At 47.1% G+C, this 24,904-nt stretch overlaps 1 protein-coding gene across 4 annotated transcripts; it reads left to right on the top strand.

Annotated features, from left to right (window-relative positions):
- The first annotated feature begins 4,396 nt into the window (after positions 1 to 4,396).
- TBC1D13 (TBC1 domain family member 13) lies at positions 4,397 to 24,798 on the top strand. Of its 4 annotated transcripts, XM_003407676.4 has the most exons (12): positions 4,398 to 4,493; positions 5,666 to 5,739; positions 7,312 to 7,352; positions 7,922 to 7,983; positions 8,366 to 8,465; positions 9,858 to 9,940; positions 11,018 to 11,177; positions 15,411 to 15,621; positions 16,176 to 16,339; positions 17,846 to 18,006; positions 18,287 to 18,344; positions 19,251 to 24,798. In XM_003407676.4, exons 1-12 carry the CDS (start codon positions 4,471 to 4,473, stop codon positions 19,314 to 19,316), a joined length of 1,203 nt encoding a protein of 400 aa, XP_003407724.1. In that variant the 5' UTR covers positions 4,398 to 4,470; the 3' UTR covers positions 19,317 to 24,798. The 4 variants fall into 4 exon arrangements, with proteins under 4 accessions (XP_064147419.1, XP_003407724.1, XP_023400632.1 ...); XM_023544864.2 differs by lacking the exon at positions 7,312 to 7,352 and having other exon boundaries at positions 4,454 to 4,493; XM_064291349.1 differs by lacking the exons at positions 17,846 to 18,006; positions 18,287 to 18,344; positions 19,251 to 24,798 and adding an exon at positions 17,073 to 17,839 and having other exon boundaries at positions 4,397 to 4,493.
- Positions 24,799 to 24,904: the final 106 nt, after the last annotated feature.

Here is a 24,904-nt window from a genome sequence, read left to right as displayed (position 1 = left end):
CAATAAAAATGGGCAAAAGATTTGATGAGATTCTTTCCCAAATAGGATATATGAATGGCAAACATGTAAAAAGATGAACATCGTTAGTCATTAGGGAGATGAATTTACTCATTAGGGGACTCTTACCACAGTGAAGTACCACTGTGCACCTATTAGAATGTCTGAAATTAAAAGTCTGACTATACCAAGTGTTGGTGAAGATGTGATTTGGAGCGGAACTCTCATACACTTCTGGTGCAGGCATAAACTAATGCAATCAATTTGGAAAAGTTTGGCAGTTGCTTAAAATTTTAAAATAAATCTATTGTGTGATTCAGCCATCCCACTCCAAGAGAAGTGAAAGCACACACCAATGTAGGGACTTGTACAGGAATTTTATAGCAGCTTTATTTTTACATATAGCCCAAAAGTGGTAACAATCCAATTGCTCATCAACAGGGGGATGGATAAATGAACTATGGTATATCCATAAAGCAGAATATTGCATAGCAATAAAAAAGGAATGAAGCGTTGAGACCGTTACAACATAGGAATCTGAAAATAATGCTGAATCCAAGGAGCCAGATAAAGAAGGATACATGGTATATGATTCCATTTATATAAAAATCTAAAAAATGCAAACTAACCTGTAATAGTGACAGAGGCAGATCAGTAGTTGGCTGGGTGTGGGGTGGAGTGGTGTGGTATGGGCAGAAAGGGGAGGAAAGTAGGAGATATGAAATGGCAGGAGGACTCTTTTGAGGGCTATGTATATGTTCATGACTTTAATTGTGATGGTTTATTGAGTATACATATATATGTCAAAATCTACCAAATTGTACTTTTTTTTTCAACAATTTTGTAACAGAGATCATTTTATTTAGTTTGACTTTTTAAGAAGAAACCAAATATCTAACACCAGAAAGATGGAAGGTGGACATACATACTGTACTCCCCCCATTCCTGTTAATCCTCACCTTTTTTTTTTCTTTATTGTGCTTTAAGTAAAAGTTTACAAATCAAATCAGTCTCTCATACAAAAATTTATACACACCTTGCTATGTAATCCTAGTTGCTCTCCCCCAACGAGACAGCACACTCCTCCCCTCCACCCTGTACTCCCGTGTCCATTCAGCCAGCTTCTGTCCCCCTCTGCCATCTCATCTCCCCTCCAGACAGGAGCTGCCCACATAGTCTCATGTGTCCACTTGAGCTAAGAAGCTCACTCCTCAGCAGTATCATTTTCTATCTTAGACTTCAGTCCAATCCCTGTCTGTGGAGTTGGCTTTGGGAATGGTACCTGTCTCGGGCTAACAGAAGGTCTGGGGACCATGACCTCGGGGTCCTTCTAGTCTCAGTTAGACAAATTGTACACTTTAAATATGTGCAGTTTATTGAATGTCAATTACATTTCAGCAAAGCTGTTAAAATTGTATTAAAACCATTGAGGGTTGTGCAACCTAAAGAACATAATGTCATTGTGCTATATGTGTAGAAATTGTTAAATTGGTAATATTTTATGGTGCATATTTTCACCGCAATTAACAAAAAATTGGGGGAAACTGGGCGAAGGATATAGAGGACCTCTCTGTACCATCTTTGCAACTTCCTGTCAACCTATAATTATTTCAAAATAAAAAGTTTAAAAGAGAAGCATAAAAATTATTTTTAAAAATGTATTAGCACTTGTAAAATTGCTGTTTGAAAAGGCTATACCAGTTTGTTGTCGTTAGGTGCTGTGGAGTTGATTCCAATTCATAGCGACCCTATATACAACAGAAAGAAACGTTGCCGGGTCCTGTGCCAACCTCATCATCGTTGCTATATTTGAGCCCATTGTCGCTGCCACTGTGTCAATCCATCACTTTGAGGGTCTTCTTTTTTCTCGCGGACCCTCTACGTTACCAAGCATAATGTCCTTCTCCAGGCACTGGTCCATCCTGATAACACATCCAAAGTACGTGAGACAAAGTCTCGCCATCCTCGCTTCTAAGGAACATTCTGGCTGTACTTCCAAGATAACTTTGTTTTGTTCGTTCTTCTGGCCAAACCAAAAACCAAACCCAGTGCCGTTGAGTCCATTCCGACTCACAGCGACCCTATAGGACAGAGTAGAACTGCCCCATAGAGTTTCCAAGGAGCACCTGGTAGATTCAAACTGCCAATCCTTTGGTTAGCAGCTATGACACTTAACCACTGCGCCACCAGGGTTTCCGTTCTTCTGGCAGTCCGTAGTATATTCAGTATGGAGAGAGGTCTGTTTCTCCACATCCTACCAACGATGGATGTAATAAATATTACTTTTACCAATCAAAGAGGCACAAAATTGTCTTTCAATTCATACTCCTTTGACTATTAGTATAATTAATGTCATTTCCATTTTTGGTGAACCATTTTTATTTCTCCCTGAAATGCCCGCTTATAAACATCACTGTCTTCCTTCCTTCCAGTGTTTGCTTAGATGAGGCTTAGAGAGACTTTCCTGGCCCTGATATTTAAAATTGCGGTGCTCCCCATTCCCTATCCCTGCTTTATATTTCTCCATAGGATTTATCACCATCTTACGCACCATTCAGTTTACTTATTTAATATCTGTCTTCCCACACTTAAATGTCAGTGCTGTGAGGGCAGGGATTTTTGCCTGTTTTGTTCACTGCTAAATTCCCAATATCTAGAACATGCCTGGCACATAGTAGGCACTCACGAAATATTTCTTAAACGAGTAAATGCTTCCCTCGTGTACGCATGGGGGGTGTTTGCCTTTTTCTCGTTGATCTAAGAGCTCTTTATGTGTTAGGAATATTAACCCTTTATCATAAAGGAGGAGCCCTGGTGGTGTAGTGGTTAAGAGCTCAGGCTGCTAACCAAAAGGTCAGCACTTTCAATCTACCAGCCACTCCTTGGAAACCCTATAAGGAGGTTTTTACTCTGTCCTATAGGGTCACTACAAGTTGGGATTGAATCAAAGGCAATGGATTTTTTTTTTATCATAAAAAATGCAAATATTTGTCCTATTGATGTTTGTCTTTTACTTTATCATACTTGTTGCTGCGGAGTCGATCCTGGCCAATGGAGGCCCCATGTATTAGAGAATAGAACTTCTCCGTACGGTTTTCTTGGCCGCATTCTTTACAGATGCAGATTGTCAGAGCTTTCTTCCACAGAGTCACTGGGTGGTTGGTAGTCGAGTGCAAACTGTTTGTGCCATCCAAGGAGCTTACTTTACCATACAGAGATTTTAAATTTTATTTAGGTATATATCTGTCTTATCTTTTATGGCTTCTGAGCTTTGTGTCTTCCTTGAAAGCATCTTTCCTTCTCCAAGATCATAAACATTTTTTCTATATGGTTTTCTTCTAATCTTCTGGAGCTTTCCTTTATAGAGGTTTAATTCATTTAGAATTTATTTTTGCGTGAGATGTGAGGTAGGAATTTTACTTTTTTTCTCCCCGATGATAGCCACCTATCCCAATACCTTCTAGTCTGTATTTTTCTTAACATATCATTTCTTTTTCCCTGTCGTCCCAACAGTTTTAAGGGCTGCCTGGTATTCCTTTTATCTGGAAAAATACTTCTTTTACTTTTGTTCAAGTAAGTCAATGTTTATTCATTTCTTGTATTTCATATAAAGAAATTTAATTTTTGTATTCTTCAGAGACATTTACCGTAGTGTCTAGCACATAGTGGGTGCAGAAATTGTGGAAATGAGTGAATAAAGAAACAGGTATCTGTGTGTCTGCTCCATTGGACAACGACCTGCTGGGCAGGCACACCGGACAGCCCCGGAGGTATCTTAGCAGGTAGTCCAGTGAGAGTTTTCCCTGATGTGTGGGGAAATTTGAAAAAATGACAATTATGCACATATGCACAATATTTGTAGGGAAAATCAGTGACGCTGCCTTTTCTTTTTATTCTGAAATTACGATAAAATTATAAAAAACCCAAAAGTCAAAGAAACACTGATTTTTATCGTTCTCCATCTTTTATTGAGCTTTCTGCTCTGGGCGAGTCACTTACATACGCCTTGAGGGCTCAGCAGCACAGAACCACTAGCACGGGGCCTTTAGTCGGAAGGTCAGGCAGACATTCTGCAACCAAGCAATAGCCGCAGGTGTATCGTGCAGATAGAAACTGAGGCCCTGGGAAGCGCAAGGAACGGCCCTGCGACACACTGCCTAAGCCAGCCTCCACAACTTCACATTCGGGTCGCAGGCTCTAAGAGGCTCCGCGAGGCAGGGAAGCCGGAAGGGGAGCCCCCAGCCCCTCGGTGTCCCGCCCACTCCGTCCAGCTACGGAAGCGGGGGGAGGGGGCGGGACGTAAACTGGACTCGGCCGGAATGAGCGGGCGGGGAGGAACGGAATGAGCGGGCGGGGAGGAACGGAACGCGCGCGCGGGTTATTGTGTGTTTCCGGCCGGAGGCATTTGTGAAACGCCCCGCCTGTCGGGGTGGGCGGTGGCGGCGACGGCAGCGAGATCCGGAAGTCAACACCATGTCGAGTCTGCACAAGAGCCGGTAAGGGCCACGGGGGCGGCCCGTCCTGGCTGTCACCTCTGTCCCACTGAGTGGGCAGCGCGGGTGCAACCAGGAACGAGGAGCTCCCTGGCAGTGGGACTCGAGAGCCTCACCGCCTGTGGGCCCGAGGGGGACCAGGGCAGAGGCAACTCTCCTGTCCCCAGTGTCCCCGGAGAGGATCCCACTTGCCCTTACCTGGGTCTTGCTTATCTAGGGCCGTGATGCCCCGCCCTCCGGCTCATTCTCGTTATGCCTTTACCCCCCAGTACCCTCCTCTCTCCAAATCCTCCCCGTCCTTCTTGGCCCTTTTTTTTACTGGAAATGCTAGAGAACCTGGATTCTCCATTCCGTCCCCTCCCTCCGGATCACATCCTGGAGCATTAGCTAAAATTTGCTTACACTTAAGTTTTCCTGCCGGACTTGATTTAAAAACCTTTTGTCCTTGCCTGCGGCAGCTCCAGAGGTCTTAATAATGATTGTAATTTTGAGCATGGAAAGCTGACTGCAGATTGCACAAGTCTGTTATCTGCGGATGAAATTACTCCTGCTTCCTAGGGTTCGTTGAGTTTAAGTAGTAGGGTGCTGTGTGCTGCACCTGGCCAGCAGGAAGTACCCAATAATGCCAGCTGTCTAAATATGAAAAAGTGTCTAATTTTATGGTGTTTTTTTGAGAACCTCTGCACAAGAATATTTCTCAAGTTCCTTCATTGGCATTCTGTGTCTCAGCTTAGAGGAAAAAGTGATATTGGAAATATTGTTTATGGTTACCAGTAACTGCCTTTGGTTATAGGACTTTGACTGAACTTTACCATCTTTATATATGGAAGGGGAGGGAGGGGCAGATTGCAGACTGGTGGTGTGAGGAAGCTGTGGGCTAAAGGCTTCTGCACTAAGCCTGTCACTTTGGGGATTGGGTATGGTTCATTGCCTCCCCTTTTCCCTTCTAGGGTAGGAACCCTAGTGGTGCAGTGGTTAAGCACTAGGTTACTAACCGAAAAGTTGGTGGTTTGAACCCACCAGCCACTCCATGGGAGAAAGATGTGGCAGTCTGCTTCTCTAAAGATTACAGCCTTGGAAACCCTATGGGGTAGTTCTACTTTGTCCTACAGGGTTGCTATAAGTCGGAATTGACTCCTCAGCAGTGGCTTTGCTTTTTTTGGGTTCCCTTCTAGGATTGCAGATTTCCAGGATGTCCTGAAGGAGCCCACGATTGCCTTGGAAAAGCTTCGGGAACTCAGTTTTAGTGGTAAGAGGCAACTCTATTTTCAGGGTTCCCCTACGACAGCTTGTGGCTAGGATGGAAGGGAAGGTGCCCAGTGACACACCCTGTCAGTTCTGGAGGCTGGCCTGACTATCTGGGGACTCATACTGTCTTTTCCAGATTCCGTAAAGCCAAGTCAGTGACTTCCCTGAGCCTGGAGGGGGTTGTCAGGGGAGCAAGGGCTATGGTTGATGTGCCTATAGGCCTCAGGCAGGGAGTTGCCAGGTTCCTGAGAATAACTTAAGACTGAGACTGAGAATGAGAGTGGAGAGAAGACCTTTTGAACCTAGATCAGGTCTTTCCTCATTCCTCCGCAAGCTTCCTGTGTTGCGGAATTTGGTTAGCCTAGAGTTCATGGTTTTCTCCCTGGCTTGGAATCAAAGCAGACTGAGGTGACAGTGAACTTTGGTTAATGGTGAAAGTCCAGCCTTGGGACACTGACTTGAAGGAGCTGAGCCTCAGTAATGTTTGACTTTATTCTCCCTGGCATGTTTGACCTTCCAGCACAGAGATAACCTGCTTTTTGCCTGTCTTTAGAAATATACCAAGATGTTTTATGTAGTTTCTTGTCACTGCCGTGGCCCCTTAGCTTTGCCAGCAAGGAGTTCTTGAGGTACCCTTTCATCCCCATGCACATTCGCTGTGGGGATTAGTTCATGTGTCCGGGATACCATAGCAACAGCTACTCTAGTAAGGTTCCTGAGAATATTGTCGAAGTTTGTTTTTCTGTTCAAGACAGCTAAGTGACTGATATTTAGGCCCTGAAGAGCTTGAAGGGTCCTGGGATCTGTGCTGGACTGAAGTATCTACTTATTCCCCATGTACAGCAGCCTGGGATAGTGGTGGCGAGTTTGGGCCCTAGAGTCAGACAGACCTGTGTCTGAATCCTTGATTGCTCCGTGCTTTACAGATAAGTTTTGTTGTCTATAAAATGAGGACAACGATACTTATCTCCCAATAGGTTAAAATAGTGAAATAACGTCTGTAAAGCGCTTAGCATTTATATTTTACTTCATGTTCTACAAATGCTTATGGAATACCTTCTTTGCATCATGTCCTGTGCTAAAAAAAAAAAAAAAAATTTTTTTTTTTTTTTTGGGAATATAAGACAGATGTGCTTCCTGCTTTTAGAAGGCTTACCCAGTAGTAGGAATTGCAGACATTAAATAAATATACAAATTCTACCATTTGTGATGGATGCTATGAAGGAGAAGTCATGGAGCCATTAGTGTTTATAACAGGGGGACCTGACTTTGACTGCGGGAGATGGTATTTGGTAAAGGCAGCTCTCAGGAGGAAATATCCAGGGTGAGAAGGGTGAAATACTATTATCCTCAGAAGAACATTTCAGACAGAGGGAGGTCTGGGCTGGGCCCTGGGGGCATGCAGAGAAATTAAACCTGGCTTAGCATCCAGTTTAGTAATCTTTCTGGTGGAAAAATGATTCTTGAAGTATCTTTTGCCCGCTCTACTCCCTGCCAACTGGGTCTTGAAGCAGAGGACTGGGGGTTCTGGAACTCTGGCCTGGGGTGTGACCTTTGCCTGCTGTGTCCACAGGCATACCCTGTGAGGGCGGACTGCGGTGCCTCTGCTGGAAGGTGGGTGTGCCTAGGGTGGGGCTTCTGCTCTGCTGAGAGTCCCTGGGTCCCTGCATGGGCTGTCCCCACCCCAGCCCCTTCTTCCTGTCCTGTACCTTTCCTTGCTTGCCTGAGGAAGCTTTTCTGGGCAGTTCTGGGTTTTCTCTTCCTCTTGGCATGCTCTCCGGGATCACCTTGGGATAGGCCACTTTCTAATGCCAGTGAAGCCCTCTGCTTCCCAGTCTATACAGTGCAGTGAAGTGATACTTATCAGGACAAAACAAAGGCTGTGCTTTGGCCAAAGCTGTTAGTTGAGGTGTCCTGGTTTCCAGTCCCCTTGAGCATGGGGTTGTATTACCATTTGGAAGAGTCTGTATGAGGAAAAGCAGAGGAAAAGGCTGGTTTGGGAGAAGGGAGGCAGTGAGAGGAAAGGGGAGGCTGCCCTGACCCACACCAACGTTCCTGGGTTTGAGCCCATCTTGTCTCCTCTGGGCTTTATTAGATATTCTTTTCAAGGCCTGTCAGCCTCCACCCCTTGCCCAGGGTTGGGGTGGGCAGTCACCAGAGCCTGCCTCCCTCCCTTTGTGCAGATTCTCTTGAACTACCTGCCCTTGGAGAGAGCCTCATGGACCTCCATCCTGGCCAAGCAGAGGTGAGACCCTGTGAAAGGGTGGTGATGGCAGGGCCTTGTATCAGACAGAACAGGAGGCGCTGAGAACGTCCTGCCTCCTGGGCCTGCATCTCTGGGCTGCCTGGGCCCGTGGCTGCATCTGTGGGCTGCCTGGGCAGGACCATTGGGGATCATCCTCTGTCCTTCTGCTCCCTCCGGGGGCTGCTTCTCTGGGCCGCCTGGGCAGGGTCTTTGGGGATCATCCTCTGTCCCTCTTCTCCCTCCCGGGGCTGCTTCTCTGGGCCGCTTGGGCAGGGCCTTTGGGGATCATCCTCTGTCCCTCTTCTCCCTCCCGGGGCTGCTTCTCTGGGCTGCCTGGGCAGGGCCTTTGGGGATCATCCTCTGTCCCTCTTCTCTCCTGCAGGGAGTTGTATTCTCAGTTCCTGAGAGAAATGATTATCCAGCCTGGCATTGCCAAGGCCAACATGGGAGTGTCCAGGGAGGACGTGACCTTTGAGGATCATGTGAGTGGGGGTTGGCAGTGGGGATGGAGGCTTTGGGGTGGAGATGGGTGGGGGTTTTGGAGCAGGCAATGTCCTCCCAACCCTGAGGTTAGGTACAGCCTGGTTTTGGTCCCCTCTGGAACCGTTAGTACCTCCTTTCTGCATGCATTTGGCTTCTCAGCCCTGAAGACCATTGTCTCTCCCCTCTCCTCCCCAGGCCTGGGCAAACCACAGGTACCTGAGCCCAGTTAGTAACGTAATGATAGCCAGTGTTCATGGAGCGCTCCGTGCACTGTGCTGTGCCCAGTCTTTGCATGCACTGTCTCCTTTAAATCCTCACCCCAGTTCTTTGAAGAAGGTACTCTGATTTTACAGTTGAAGAAAGGTAAGAGCAGGGCAGGAGTTGAGGATAAACTACCTTTCTGGGGCCAGGAGAAAGCCCTGTTTTACCTGCAAATACCGAGCTCCTCCCTGTGTGCTTCCAAGTGGAGAAAGTGGAGATGAATTGGAACTGTTTTGACTGACAACTCAAAGCATCAATGAATTAGATTTGAAGAGACCTAATGGTACAATGGAAACCCTGGTGGAGTAGTGGTTAAGTGCTGTGACTGCTAACCAAGAGGTCAGTAGTTAGAATCCTCCAGGCGCTCCTTGGTAACTCCATGGGGCAGTTCTACTCTGTCCTATAAGGTTGCTATGAGGCGGAATCGACTCAATGGCAGTGGGTTTGGTTTTTTTTTTTTTTGGTTAAAGTTACAATGGAAACCGTGGTGGTATAGTGGTTAAGAGCTACGACTACTAACCAAAAAGGTCGGCAGTTCACATTCACCAGGCACTCTTTGGAAACCATATGGGTTCTCCTCCGTCCTGTAGGGTTGCTATGAGTTGGAATCGACTTGACGGCAACGAGTTGTTTTTTTTTTTAACGTTACAGTGAGAAGCCCTTGTGGTCTGGTGGTTAAGCACTTGGCTGCTAACTGAAAGGTTGGCAATTCAAACCCATTAGCTGGTATGCAGGAGAAAGATGTGAAGATGTGGCTGTCTGTTTCTGTAAAGATGATAGCCTTGGAAACCCTATGAGGTGGTTCTACCCTGTCTTATATGGTTGCTATGAGTCAGAATCGATTCAACAGCATACAACAACAACAGAGCTACAGCAGTGGACAGGAAGAACAGTCCTTGCCAAGTAGGGATATACCCTGAGCTGACTGTAGGGCTGGCTGTGGAGTCTGAACATAATTTGGGAGGCAGCAGGGAGGCCTATGCTGTCTCCTCGGAGTAGCTCCAGGCTTTCTTAGAGCCATAGCTGGGTCATGGGTGGGGTTGGTAATGCAAAACCACAGCTGAGTGGTCAGTGTCTTCACTGGGGCCCTAGCTAGGCCCAGGACAGAGTTGCTGCTTTTCTCCCCATAGCCACTCAACCCCAACCCTGACAGCCGGTGGAACACGTACTTCAAGGACAATGAGGTACTGCTGCAGATTGACAAAGATGTCCGGTAAGCGGGTCCTCAGGGGCTGGGAGCTGGCCATGGGACTTCTGGGAGGTTTCCTAGCTCAGCTCTTTCCTTTTCTAGCCCAGGCCTACAGGGCAGGTATCTTAGAAGCTGTCTGTGGGTTGTTCTGCTAGTTAGGTCCAGGCGCCACTGATGGTGGGTAGAGAATGGGGCTGGCGGGTGAAGTGAGTGAATGGGCTTTCCTGTACTTGTACTGCCAGGCTCTCCTTTATCCTCGGGTTAGTTCCCTAGGGGTGTCCTGACAAATTACCACACAGTGGGGGGCTTCAACAACAGAAACAGTATCTCACTGTTCTGGAGCCCAGAAATCCTAAATCAAGGTGTCGGCAGGGCCATGCTCTTTGGAAGGCTCTAGGAGAAAATCCCTTGCCTCTTCCGCCTTTAATGGTTGTTGGCAATACTTGGCATTCCTTCGCTTGTGGCAGCCATAACTCCAGTTTCTGCTTCCATCTTCACAAATCTGTCATCCCTCTATGTGTCATGTGTCCAGGTTTACCTCTTCTTTTAAAGACACCAGTCGTATTGGACTAGGGCTCACTGTTTTAACTTGGTTTATATCTACAAAGACCCTATTGCTAAATAACGTTGCATTCATAGTTTCTGGGTGGACATGAATTTTGGGGGACAGTGTTCAACCCAGTACAGTCTCTTAAAATCAAAAACCCATTGCTGTCAAGTCAATTCAGACTCATAGCGGCCTTATAGGACACAGTAGATCTGCCCCATAGGTTTTCTAAGGCTGTAATCTTCATGGAAGCAGACCGCCACGTCTTTTTCCCGTGGAGCGGCTGATGGTTTCAAACCACTGACCTTTTGGTTAGCAGCCAAGTGCTTTAATCACTGCACCAACAGGGCTCCTTCAGTCTCTTAAGTGGATCTATATTCATATACGCTGACTATATTACTTTTTTTTTTTTTTTAAACCGTATTGATTTTTAAATGTTATTTAAAAAAAATTCCTTTTAGGATGCCTGGGGGTCTCTTGGCAGCAGGGTGCTGATAGAATGGCCACAGCTTCTACCCTGAATAATGGCGCTTTCTCCTGCTCCCTGGTCACAGGAGGCTGTGTCCAGACATATCCTTCTTCCAGAGGGCCACTGAGTACCCCTGCCTCCTCATCCTGGACCCCCAGAATGAATTCGAGACCCTTCGTAAGCGGGTGGAACAGACAACGCTGAAATCCCAGACAGTGGCCCGGAACCGGAGTGGAGTCACAAACGTGAGAGCCAAGCTGGGGACCCTAGGGACTACCTGTGACAGCCTTCCTTTCCTGCTCCCTCCCCTGGAGCACTGGCCATGGGGGCATCTGGTCCATTACCATATGTTCCAAACAGTTGCTCACAAGCGACCATGGCTCTGCCAGATCCATTTCTGGGGCTCTTCCTGAAGGTCAGATATCAAACGCTCATTGCACTCTTGCTGGGTGCCAGCCCTGCCTTACAGTGAGTGAGCCGTGGATGAGTTGGTGCTTCTAGACTTGTAATGACGATGGCTTTTGGAAAAATAAATGTGATGAGAAGGTGGGATGGGGGTAGAAATGGGGGTAGGGTTCTGCCCTGGTTTGGGTATCCACGAAGGCTGCCCTGAGGGAAGTGACATTTAAGCTGAGACCTGAAAGGTGAAGGGAAGAGAGTGTTTTAGGTGGAAAGAAGAGCTTATGTGGTAAAGTCCTCAGCAGAAGTGAGCATTGTCTGTTCAAGGACTGGGGGCTTCTGGTGGCTAGAGGCAGCGAGTGAGGGGGAAAGAGGGCTGCAGAGGATGCTGGAGAGGCCGCTGGTGGTGAGCCACATGGGGTCTTGATTCTGAGGGCAGGGGTCGCTGTGGATACATTCTGAGCAGGGCAGTAGTATGACTTAGGTTGCTGTTGTAAAAGATTACTTTGGATGCTGTGTGGATATTGGCTTGAGGGGGCAGGAATGGAGGTGAAGAGGCCTCTCAGGAGGCTGCTGCGGTCATCTAGGCCAGAGATGGTGGTGGCCTGGGCTGCAGTGGATGGGGCACAGACCGGAGAGATCTAATTGCCAAGACTTGTTGCTGGGATATGCAGGTGGATGGTGAAGAAAACAGAAATCAAGAATGACTCCTAGGTTTCTGGCTTGAGTATGTTTTTAAGCAACTGGTAACACTTCTGGGCGAGTCATGCTGAATGTCTAAACCCCAGTGTTGTAGGAGAGTCCTGTAACTCCCAGAAGCCATTGCAGCCAGACAAGGATGTTATCTTTTTCCTTATACCAATGGCTTTGTGTCCGGAGCTCTGACTTGTTCCCCAGAACTTTTTATTGTCTTCCGACAATGGAAAAACTTCTCTGTAACTTCCAGCAAGCTGGAGATGGATAATACTGCAGAGGCTTTCTCCTCCAAGTGGAAATGTGTGACTTTGCTCAAGGCTCTCTGCGTCTAAGAGGGCAGCCATTTTTCACTACAGGGGCAGCAGGGATGTAGGTGCAGTATTTCTGTGGATGGAATTCTATGTGCCTATGACAGAGGTAGGTGTCTCGCGTAATTGCCATGAGGTGCAGATTGCTTGGTTTAATAACCATGTAGTTTGCTTTGTGAGCAGCCCTCTTACTTGGCTGGTGATTTTCTGGTGAAGAGCTTGTGGGGGAGTCGGGGGCTGCCTCCTGTCATTTGGTTCACTTTAGTATTTGGGGCTTGGGAGCTGAGCTCGTACTGATTTTAAGTGTTGGGGCTGGTCCTGGTGACAGAGAACCCAATCAGAGGCTTCATCCCTAGACCTTCTGGACCTGTGGTTGGGAGATTTGAGTTGAAGTTGATGTTTGTGTGACTCTGGGCAAATAATACTAGGCTCACTTTCCTGGGCCTCTGTTTCCTCTTCCATAAACTGGGCATAATCATCTCTGCCTGGCTGCCTACCTTTTTAGTTGCCTGGAGGATTAAATGTGGTCACAGCTATGCAGATTCTCAGAAAGTGGGAACCACTGGACATTCTTGAGAGGCAGTCTGGCCTAGAGGCCTAGACCTCAGGTTCTGGACTTGGTATGGGTTCAAGTCCAAGTTCTACCACTTGATGCAAAATATTTGATGAGTGACCACCTTTTTAATTCTCACTTTTCTCCTTTTGCAAATGATATTGAGAGGATGTTCTAGGTTGAGAGGATTAAATGGAGAAGTTTTTTTTAGTGCACCATCTGGCGCATAGAAAGGTCTCGGTAAATGTTAGTGATGTATATGTGTACTCATATGTGCACCCATATACATATGTGTCTACATTTATGTGTGTATATGTAATGGGAAAAGGTGTTTAATGTCTCTAGGACCCTGTCCCTTTAGGGCAGCTTCGTATACCATCTGTGCTTGGGTTTGTCTTCAGCGGTAATATAGGTGTAAAACAGTGGGAGTAGTAACAGTGTCAGAACCTGTCTAACTTGAGGCAAGATAGTGACCAGGATCAAGATGAGCCCCAGGTTGATCCCTGGGAGGTGGAGGCCAGACATACCTCCACTTTGCAACCTTTTTACCGATTCCAACACCAGCCATTCCTGTTATAGCATTCTTTGTTGCTCTGCTGCATTCAATAGTCCATTGTAGTGACCACACAGAACTCACAAATTGTATTTACAGTTAAGTGGTTTCTTAAGGAAGCAGTGGGGTACAACTCAGGCTCAGGATCAACAGGGTACAACTCAGGGTCAGGGTCAGGAAGTACGTAGGCAAAATCTCTCTTCTTCAGTGCATGACAGCTATCTCAGGTCCTCTCAGCCATGCAAGCAAGCAGGCCCTTCTTGCTGCCAGGCACACTTCCTCTCAGCCCTGTGAGGACAGACCTTCTTTCAGCCTCCTGAGGATAGGCTCCTTTTGGCCTCCTTAGGACAGGTTCCTCTTGGCCCTGCTGCCTGTCGCCACCAGCCCTGCTGCAGAGCCCTTTCTGGGCCTGTGTAATAGCTCTTTTAGGAGGTTCCATGCCTCTTCTCTCTCTGCTTCTCTTTTCTTCCTTCCGTCTGCTTCTGCCTGCCTCCTGTCTGTCTGAAAAACCTCTGTGGGGTTGGGTGTATATGTACAGGACTCCTTGTCAATTTTAAGATACAGTCCCTTTCAGTGAGTGGAGTCCCACAAACACCAATCCCCTCTCCATAGGGCACGGACACTTTGTTTAGTAGGCTGTAGTCACCTTATTTGCATAGTCCCTAGTCACTTTATTTGAATGGGTATAATGACTAATCCCTGCAAGGTACATACCAATACAGGGCAGGCTGCAGCCGAGGGCCAGGAAAAAGTATCAAACCAAGTCCTTTACAGCTTACCCAGGACATGTAATGAACCCTCTGGGGTAGAAAACTAGGGCAAAAGTAACTCCTCAGGGCTTAGGGGAAAAATCTCTCAAGCTGTTATTCTGAAGAATTGAGGCAAAAAGCTGTGTAAAGGAACTCATTTCACCAGACACATAGCCCCAGCCCTGGGGCTTCTGATTAATAGGCCTAGGATGGAGGCCTGAGGCCTGAATCTTTACAAAGCTCCTTGAAGGGTTCTGATGGACAGCTGGTGTTGGGGACCGCTGCTCTATTGCATATGTCTTTAGCAGGGATCACCATCTTTTTATTTATCTCCCAACTTTTTTAATGAAAAATTTCAAACATTCTGAAAAGTTGAAAGAATGGTACAATGCACATCTATATACTTTCCACCTAGATTCAACAATTATTGACATTTTACATATTACTTTATTTGTGTGTGTGTTACATCCACAGAGAGAGAAAGCTGCAGATGTCCTGACCCTTCACCCCCAAGTACTTAAGCAGGCATCACTTGGGAAGGACATCCTCCTACTTACTACTGTCACCTCTAAAATTAGTAGTGATTGCATCATATCACCGGATTTCCAATCCACATTTCATTTTCCTTAATTGTCCCAAGAGTATCTTTTATTGTTTTACTTTTAAACCAGGATCCATTCAAGGTTGAATTAGGATGTTAGGTTTCTTCAGTCTCTTGATCTGGAGCAGGCTTCCACTTTTTTTCCCTGTAACGTTTGCCTTTCAGGAGAGTCTTAGTCAGTTGTCTATTTTTGGTATAAAGTTTGTTTTTTTTTTTAATCGAAGTATAACTTGTGTGCAGTAAAATGCACAATTCTTAAGTATACAACAAAATATGTATTTTGTCATGTATACCCCTGTGTAACAACCAACCAGATCAAGACACAGATCGTTTCCATCATTTTGCAAGTTCCTCTTCTAGCCACTACCCCTCGTCTCAGAGGTAACCACTGTTTTGGCTTTTATCACCATAAGTTAGATATTAGTCCAGCTGTCCTGTAGAATGTCCCACATTCTGGATTTGGCTGGTTGTTTCCTCCTCGTGGTGGCGTTTGACATGTTCTTCTATTCCCTGTATTTCCTATAAGCTGGAAGTTAAGTCTGAATGGTAGACATTTTGGATAAGAATACTATTGGTAATGCCACGCATCTTCCTAGCAGTCCCTCCTCTTCTCCCTCAGATGAGCTCCCCACACAAGACCACTCCATCATCATCCAGGAACGAGTATGTGGTGCTGCCTAACGGCTGTGAGGCCCATTGGGAGGTGGTGGAGCGGATCCTGTTCATCTACGCCAAGCTCAACCCTGGCATTGCTTATGTGCAGGGCATGAATGAGATTGTGGGACCCCTCTACTATACCTTTGCCACAGACCCCAACAGCGAGTGGAAAGGTAAAAAGTTTCTTGGCCCATATCCCTTTTTGCTGACCCTCTAGAAAAATGGGCTGAGGAAAGCCAGGTTAATGGGCTTTATCAAAAGGCCATGCTCACCTCTTCTCTCTGGGCCTTTATTTTCCTCTTTCAGATGAAAGTTTCCCTGGATCATCTCTAAGATCCTTTCTGGCTCTGACTTCCTAGAATATTGGGTGTTCATACATCTCTCTATTTGTAACATACGGTCTTGTAAGTAGATAGATGTATACACAGGAAGCTAAATGATAGAAAGGATTTAAGTAATGATTTGGAAAATGTCATTAGGAGAGCATGTAATTCATTGCTAGTTAAGTGTATGGAATGCCAGAGAGTGTGAGAAGACAGAGGCAGGATTTAATCTGGGGGTAGAGAGTGGTCCAGGACAGAAGAAGCTCTGAGCCAGACTACAAGGGTGGGAGCAACTTGGTGAGGCTCGGAGTTGAGGGGAAGATCACTTGTTGAGCAGAGGTGAGTGGAACACCAGAGGGCACCACTTGCCTTGCTTCTGCACACACCCAGCCTATCTCCCCCAGAGCATGCTGAGGCAGACACCTTTTTCTGCTTCACCAACCTCATGGCTGAGATCCGGGACAACTTCATCAAGAGCCTGGATGACTCGCAATGTGGTATCACCTACAAGATGGAAAAGGTGTACTCAACTTTGAAGGAGAAGGACGTGGAGCTCTACCTGAAACTGGTGAGGACCCCAGGACCATACCTACAGGGCTGACAGACAGAAAGGGGCAGAGACAGCAGGCTTCTTGAGCATCCCAGGCCCAGGGTAAGGTCTGGCTTGAGCCTGGGGATTGAAAATGGCTGCTACTGCTGCGGAATGTCAACCCACATGCTAGGGACGGACCAGATGACCTTGGCAGCAGATGGTGGGAACCTAGCAGGCTGGGAGTGGAAGGGAAAGTTGATAAGAGTTACCCAATGGCCGTTGGGTGCTGGGCACAGTGAGGGGCACTTAACCCCGTTGTCGTTGATTCGATTGCAACTCAGTGACCCTACAGGACAGAGTGGAACTGCCCCGTAGGGTTTCGGAGGCCGTAATCTTTACAAGAGCAGACTTGTAAAGTCATACACTAGTCAGTATTCACAATTACAAGAACTGTAGAAACAATGGATTTCTTTTTTTTTTTTTTTGAAACTTTTATCCTCCTGTGAGGGATTTTCTGCCTGTTGCTTTTCCCATTCATTCATTCGAGAATCCCATTGGTACCATTTCCGTAACGCCGGTTTCACCAGCCCACCATATGGGAAGCTAAGCCTCACCTCATGCCTTATAACATTAAGAAGCCACAATAAATAATGGAATTAAAAAAAAAAACCAAACCAAACCCATTGCCATGAAGTCGATTCTGACTCATAGCAGCCCCATAAGACAGTAGAACTGCCCCATAGGGTTTCTAAGGCTGTAATCTTTACAGGAGCAGACTGCTACATCTGCATCCTTCTGCTGTGGAGCCACTGGTGGATTCGAACCACTGACCTTCCTGTCCATAGCCTAGTGCTTAACCACTTCACCACCAGGGCTCCTGGTGGGCCTTTACCATATACTAAATTAGTTAAGCCTGTTAGTAGTCCTCTGAGGTAAGAAGTATAAGCTTCATTTTTAAACATTAAAAAGAAATTTTTTAAAATAGTAGCACTCATGTTTATTTCAGAAAGCAGTCAATTATAGAATCATGTTTATACTATTTTATAACTTGCTTTTTCACTTAATAACATTTACTGTGCTCATCTTTAAAGTGGAAATAATTGCCTTGGAGGGTTGTTGTGTGCATTAAATAAGAGATAATATATCTAGTGTGCTAAGCACAGGCCAAGCCTGTAGTAAGTGCTTGGTCACTCTCCACATCCATAAGTCTGAGGTTATAAACTATGCTGTATTTTAAAAGACTTTGAGCCATCATTTATATATCTGAAGCATTTATATGAAAGTCTGGGTTTCTTGAAAAATGGGAAATCTGAATGACGACGTTTGCTGGCACCAAACAGCAGGTACCCCTTTAACCAGTCAGGGCTCAGGGCCCAGCCCCCTACAGTGATCCTGGCACTCACCGTGTCTGGTGTGTCCTTGATGTTAGGTCCTGGTCCCTGCTGTTCATAGTCATCTGGATTTATTTCTAGTAGCCTGCATGTATTCCCCAACAACCACCAACACGCATATTGCACCCCATCTGCACCTCTTTCTCCCCAGCAAGAGCAGAACATCAAGCCCCAATTCTTTGCCTTCCGCTGGCTGACACTGCTGCTGTCCCAGGAGTTCTTGTTGCCTGACGTCATCCGTATCTGGGATTCCCTCTTTGCTGACGACAGCCGCTTTGACTTCCTCCTTCTAGTCAGCTGCGCCATGCTCATGTGAGTGTGGCTGTGACCCAGCATCTGCTCCCCTGACCATCCTAGGGATAAATCACGGGGGCAAATTTATCCTTGGGATGAATCAGAGGGGAGGATCCTAAGCCACCTGAAGGCTGGGCAGGGAGCTGTTCTCACGTGGCTGGAGTGAGCCTCTGGAGTTCTTGGGGGAGCTTCAGACCACACGGCTGTGGGTGGTGAAGAAGGAGTGGGAAAGAGCCTGGCTGGGCCTGCACGCAGAGTGGCCCAGGGTTCCAGCGCTTCTGCTGCTTGTTTTTCTTAGACTGATCCGGGAACAGTTGCTGGAAGGGGACTTTACCGTAAACATGCGGCTCCTGCAGGTAATGGGAGTTTGGAGGGGCAAGTTATGTCTTTACTATGAAGCAAACACTTACCAAGTACTCAGATCATGGCAGCCGCTCGGGTCAGGAACAGAAGCATGTAGCAGGGTTAAGAATCCAAACCCCTGAGGCAGATCTGGGTTTGAGTCCCAACACTGCTAGTGACCTTGAGTGTTACGTGGCTTTGAGTGAATGACTTGGACTCTAAACCAAGTATTCTCCATAAGTTACATGTGCTTGGGACACAGTAGGCACTCAGTATGTGATAATTCATGTTGGTAATGATGCTTGCACTCAGAGAAGGAGGGACTTGGGAAGGAAGGTGTGGGCATAGTGATTAAGAACATGGGCTCAAGGGTCAGACAGCTTTGAGTTCAGGACTTTGTTCTACTGTACAAGTTGTGTGACCTGAGACAAGTGACAACTTCTCAAGGCGTGTTTCTTCATCAGTGCCTGACCTAGGGTTGGTTTTCAATAACTCTGTGACTAGCTCTGTAAAATGGACATAATTACAGTAATTCCCTCATAGGGCTGTTGAGATAATTCATTGAGCTAATGCATAGTCAGTGGCTGGCACAGTACTAGGCTTGTTATGACTGGAGCTCAGGGTTTGAGAGTAGAGCAGGGAGAGACGAGGCAGGATGGGGCCTGGTCTTAAGGAAGGCGCAGTGAGACCCTTTGGGTGGTACCAGGTGGGTTGGTTAAGTTAGTGCTGCAGTGGATGTAGTGTTAGCCACATGCAGGACTTTGGGCAGGATGGGAGGTGTCTGGTGTCCTGTGGTGTCTGCCCCTGAGGCCCAGGATCCAGCACAGTGACAGATCCCAATGGGAAGGGCCTGGGTGTGGCAGAGGTGGCAAAGGGTGAGCTGACTTCAGAGGCATATTGTTGGCCTTTCCCCTGTCCAGGATTACCCCATCACAGATGTCTGCCAGATCCTACAGAAAGCGAAGGAGCTCCAGGATTCAAAGTAGCCTGGCCACAAGAGGTCCAGGTTCGGAAGAGAAGCCACCGACCCCTGGCTTCTGGGACATGCAGAAGCCTATAGGATCTCCAGCCGTAGGGGAAGCTGCAGAATTGGCCATACTCCAGGCCTTCTTGCCCCGGCCACCTCGTCCTAGGTCGTTCCCACTGAGGGCACACTGTGCAGCACTCCTCTAACCACCGAGCCCTGGCTCCCCACATTCTTCAGCCCTGGGACCCACTGTCCAGTCTGCTAAGCAGGGTTGGAGCTGGGACAGTTTGGGGGCACTGGGAGGCTGCCAAGTGTCCCTTCCTGACTCTGCTCTGCTGCCCCCTTTCCTCCTTTCCTGCTTCTGGTTTTCTGGGCTCTGGTGAAGGGCAGGCAGTGGGCAAATGGGCCAGAGACCACTTCTTCTGGGGGTTGGTGCTGAGGCTTCTCCTTGGGGAAGGTGACACTGTAGGGGCTAAGAGGCTGCCAGGCTGAGCTCATGCCCTCTCTCAAACTGAGTTTGTGTGAGGTCCTTGTGTGTGTGTCTCTGAGTCTCCCAGGTATGTCTGCTTTTTCTCTGTGTCTGTCTTTGAGGATTAGTGTAAGGGTATCTTTCAGTCCTTCTAGGTCTCTCTGTTCTCTGTCCCTGTCTCTCTCCCTCTGGCTCCCTCTCTTCTCCCCTCACTTCCTCACAGAGGGTGGGTGTGACATTCTCACTCCGGATGTTCCTCTCTCCATTGCTCTCCTTCTGCCTTTTTTCTCTTGGGGTGCCTTATCCCTGACCTCTTTCCCTCCTGACCCCTCCCCAACTCACATGAACCCAGGAGACAGAAAGGATCCTGGCCCAGCATAGCCCCTGGACGTCAACCCCAGCCTTTGCATCCTGTTCCCACCCCCGAGTCCCAGGCTCCTGGGTTCCCCAGTCTGGGAGGGAGTTCACAGTGCCTCACTAGAGGCCACTCAACCTGCCCCCTATGACAAAAACTTGGAAACCAAAAGCTGCTGAGAAATAATGAAGAGGGAGACCTGTATCTTTCCAGAAGTTCTCCCAAAGGCTCTTCCCTCTCTAGGGTGGTTTGTGTTCCAAGGGAAAAGGTTGCTAAGAAAATTCTATTCCAGGGTTTTGGATCCAAGTGCTTCTGAAGAGTTGACATTCCCTTGGCTTCCAGGTTCTAGCCCAGAGGGTGCCTACCTGGGGCCAGGCATAAATGAGCTCAGAGGCCCTGGATCCTGTCAGGAGAGTCTGTGTCAGCACCTTTGCATGCCCCTGCACCTCCCAAGCAGGTGGGAGGAGGTGCTGGCCCTTCTCTGGTCACCTGCTTGTGCTGTCCCCAGGTCTTGGGGCATGTACTCTAAGCAGAGGCAGCTAACTACTCCCAGTGTTGGGCTGTGAGAGTGGTAAGACTGTTCAGACAACCCCCGAACCTTCTTATGTAAGGAAGCAGGTAGTGTGGGTCTGGAAGCCTGGGTAGCAAGGGTCCTCAGCCTCTCCCCAGACTGGCCCACAGGAGCAGGGCCCCAGGAACCCTGTTGGCCCCAAAGCCTCCTGACTCTAGCAGCAGGACTTCTTGCTGGCCACCCAAGCCCAGCCGTAGGCAAGAAACCGCTTCCCTAGGTGGCTCCTTTCCCAGGCTATACCTTGGACTCTTCTGGGACTTGATGCACTTGCCTTTTTGCTTCCTCCCAACACACAGTATTTGGAAGACTTTACTATTTATTCAGACTCCTAGTTATTTATTGCAGATTGGCAAGTGCTTGGTTTGGGGATGGTGGATGCGGCATGAAGGTGGAAATGAGTTAGAGACGTGGTCCTCCTGGTGACCCAGGGTCAGAGCCAGCATTCTCTTCCCCTGCCTTTCAGACCTTCCTGGTTTTACCAGGTCCTGGCTGGGAGGGAGCTGTACTGGAGCTGAATGGAAGGGAGACAAGAGAGCTAGTATCCTTGCCAGACTCCAGGGCCCCTTGGACAGGGCACACACTGCTTCCCACCAGCCTGGAATACCCTCTTCTTAGGACTTGTCAGTGGGTGGTTCAGCCCCAACCCCCTCATGGCCTGGGACTCAACAGATACTGCCCAGGATATCTGATGCATTCCCTGTTGCCTGCCCACCTGCCCTTCTATTTGGGGCCATACTACCTGAGTCACTCCATCTAATTTGCCTAAGTGGTAGACCTGGCTCCAGTGCCCTCTTCTTGACCTTGAGGTGAAGGTCAAGATCAAAGGGACTATGACCTGGTTAGGTTGAGCTCCACAGTGGGATACTGCCTAGGAAAAGACCTTCCCTTGGTGATTTCCTCTCCCCAGACTCTCAAGGGAGCTCCTTAGAGAGCCAGAGTGCCCAAGGCTTCCTCCTTGAGAAGCTGCCCTCAGGACTTGGGACACTTACACACATTGGGCTGTATGAATTCAGCGGGCTTCACTCCAGAGGGTCAGAATGTTAGTCTGCTTTTTTTTTTTAATCTGTTTTGTTCCTTGGATCAATGCTGTTGATAAATTGTCTTTAAGAAATCATGTGTTCTTTGCATTGGTGCTATAATGGGCTGAAACCTCAGAGAGGTCTCTGGGAGCAGGGAACAAAGTCTAAACAGGGACGGAGTTAGAAGTCTTCCTTGAGCAGTCTAAGAAAGGCCAGGAAGTCTTGTCGTAAGAGATTGTGCAGACCTCATTCAACCACAGCAAGTTATAGCTGGTGGGAGTGTGGACTGGGAGAGGATGTGTAACGTACATGGTTACACAGTAAGTTATTTTTTAGATTTAAAAAATTTTGAAAACTGAAAAACATGTAAATAAAACAAGTTACCCATAATCCCACAAAATCAACGACAGCATGTTAGTCTTTTTAAGCAAATGCAATTTTTATTACATAATTATTTTCTTGATAGTTTTATATATTAGAGCAAGTTTTATGATGAAAAAATTTTTATGAGTACTATATACTATTGTTAGGTGCCATCGAGTTGGTTCTGAGTCATAGCAACCCTGCATACAACAGAACAAAATACTGCTTGATCCTGTGGCATCTTCACAATTGTCATGCTTGAGCCCATTGTTGCAGCTACTGTGTCAATCCATCTCTTTGAGGGTCTTCATCTTTCGCTGACCCTCTACTTTACCAAGCATGATATTCTTCTCCAGGAACTGGTCCTTCCTCATAACATGTCCAAAGTACGTGAAACGAAGGCTTGCAATGCTTGCTTCTAAAGGAGCATTCTGGCTGTACTTCCTCGAAGACAGATTTGTTTGTTCTTCTGGCAATCCATGGTACATTGAGTATTCTTCACCAGCACCATAGTTCAAAGACATCAATTTTTTTTCTGTCTTCCTTATTGTCCAGTTTTCTCATGCATATGAGGCGACTGAAAACACCATGGCTTGGGTCAGGTGCACCATAGTCCTCAAAGTGACATCTTTGCTTTTCAACACTTTAAAGAAGTCTTGCAGCAGATTTGCCCAATGCAATATGTTGTTTGATTTGACTGCTGCTTCCATGGGCATTGATTGTAGATCCAAGTAAAAAAATCCTTGACAACTTCAGTATTTTCTCTGTCATAATGTTGGTTATTTGTCCAGTTGTAAGGATTTTTATTTTCTATATGTTGAGGTGTAATACACACTGGAGGGTGTAGTCTTTGATTTTCACCAGTAAGTGCTTCAAGTCCTCTGCTTTCAGCAAGCATGGTTGTAACACTGCAGGTTGTTAATGAGTCTTCCTCCAATTCTGATGCCTCGTTCTTCATATAGTCCAGTTTATTGGATTATTTGCTCAGCATACAGATTGAATATGGTGAAAGGATACAACCCTGATGCACACCTTTCCTGATTTTAAACCACACAGTATCCCCTTGTTCCATTTGAACTACTGCCTCTTGGTCTATGTACAGGTTCCATATGAGCACCAGTGTTTTGGAATTCCCATTCTGCACAATGTTATCCATAATTTGATATGATCCATACAGCAGAATGCCTTTGCATAGTCAATGGAATGCCTTTGTGTAGTCAATGGATAGTGTATCAGGTATGTTATCTAGCATGCTAAAAATGTCTAATTAGTTCCTATTTCTGTTACATTGCTTATCCCAGCCCTTATTTTTACATAATGTAATGAATATTTGTTTTTGAAGTCCTTGCATTTCTGATTATTTCCCTACTTAAGTCCAGTAAAGATTGAAAGGTAAGGCTTTTCATCCTGTAAGAATGGTGTGGTGGTGAGGGCATCTGACCTTCTCTAACTTAACAAGGGGGAAGGCTCTCAGCTTTCTTGTTCTGTGGGCTAGGGAAGCCCACTGTGCTGTCTCCTGGTCTCCTGTTCTGTTGCCTCTGCCTGCTGCTGGTTCTCACAGTCTCTAGTGTTAACAGCTTTCTTGTCTCCTGGGTCTAGGAGGTTCTCAGTGCAGGGATCCTGGGTCCAAAGGACGTGCTCCACTCCTAGCTATTCCTTCTTGGTAGTGAGCCCCCTCCCCTCTGCCATGTTAGGGTCTCTCCCCTTTTATCTCTTGTAAGATAAAAGGTGTGACTCAAGGACATGACTTCAATAAGGGTGTTGACTTGAGTCACACCCTCCAGTAAGGTGGTTACTCAAGATACATCCCACCCTAATCCTGCCTCATTAACATAATGGACAACTCACTCCCAAATGGGACCATAACCAGAGGCATACAAAAAAAAAAAAAAAAAAAAAAGCGGTTAGTATTTACAACACATCACAAAATGGAGGATATTGTACATCAGCTCACAAAATGGAGGACAGCTTCATCATTACAGAACTGCCAAACCACTGAAAAGCATGGCCCAGCCAAGTTGATGGATGACCTTAACCATCACAGTTTCCATACACCTGTTTGCATGGTCCTACACAATCATTGTATGGAAGTCACAAAGGCTTTGGCTAGAAGGGCCGTATTACGTAATTAACAGCACCACACATACTGCTAAACTGCTTTCAGTAATAGTTTTATCGGTTTCCATTTCAACCAGTAGTTTGATAGCATCAATTGCCTGCATCATTGTTCTGAGCGCTGGGTGTTTATTAAGGAAATCTTTGCCAATCATGTGGGACTTTTAGCTTATTTTATGCTGTAATTGTTAGGAGAATGGGCTCGCTCTGGTGTCCGACAGACCTGTAGTCTTTTCCTTGTTCTGCCAACTAGGAAGTCCCTCTCGGGACTCTGGAAGATTAAACGAAGTTTAGACCAAAGCTTGACACTTCTTAGGGCTCCTTACATACGAGTTTCTCCCACAAGCGCGGAGTCCCTCCGTGGAGACCAGGGGGCGGAGGCAGGGCGGAGCTGAGCCTGACGGAGGCCAATAGTGGCCTGAGGTGCTGGTGCCTCGCCCCTCACGCCCGTGTCTTAAAAGGGCAAAGAAAGGGCGATGGGAGCCCGTTTTACTGCCCTCTGCGACGGCACTGGGTCTTGTTTTGTGTGTGTGTGTGTGACTGGGCACTGGGTTGTTAGCACTAACCCTTCTGAACGGCAGGGAATGGAATGTCCTAAAACACTGTAATTGTCCCGCGCCCCATCAGCCCCTATTCTTACGGTGGACCCCGCAAGCCGCAGCAGCCATTTTAAGAGCCTGCGAGTCCGGCGCCCAAGGTCGCCGCGCTCCCTCGA

The sequence above is a fragment of the Loxodonta africana genome, chromosome 9, assembly GCF_030014295.1.
Source record: "Loxodonta africana isolate mLoxAfr1 chromosome 9, mLoxAfr1.hap2, whole genome shotgun sequence".
NCBI classification, from domain to species: Eukaryota; Metazoa; Chordata; class Mammalia; order Proboscidea; family Elephantidae; genus Loxodonta; species Loxodonta africana.
This window is presented reverse-complemented; position numbering and strand designations above follow the sequence as displayed.

Coding starts and splice junctions, on each gene's coding strand:
- TBC1D13 (XM_003407676.4), top strand. CDS start 4,471: ATGTCGAGTCTGCACAAGAGCCG. Junction 7,984..8,365: donor TCCATCCTGGCCAAGCAGAG/GTGAGACCCTGT, acceptor TCTCTCCTGCAG/GGAGTTGTATTCTCAGTTCC. Junction 11,178..15,410: donor ACCGGAGTGGAGTCACAAAC/GTGAGAGCCAAG, acceptor CTTCTCCCTCAG/ATGAGCTCCCCACACAAGAC.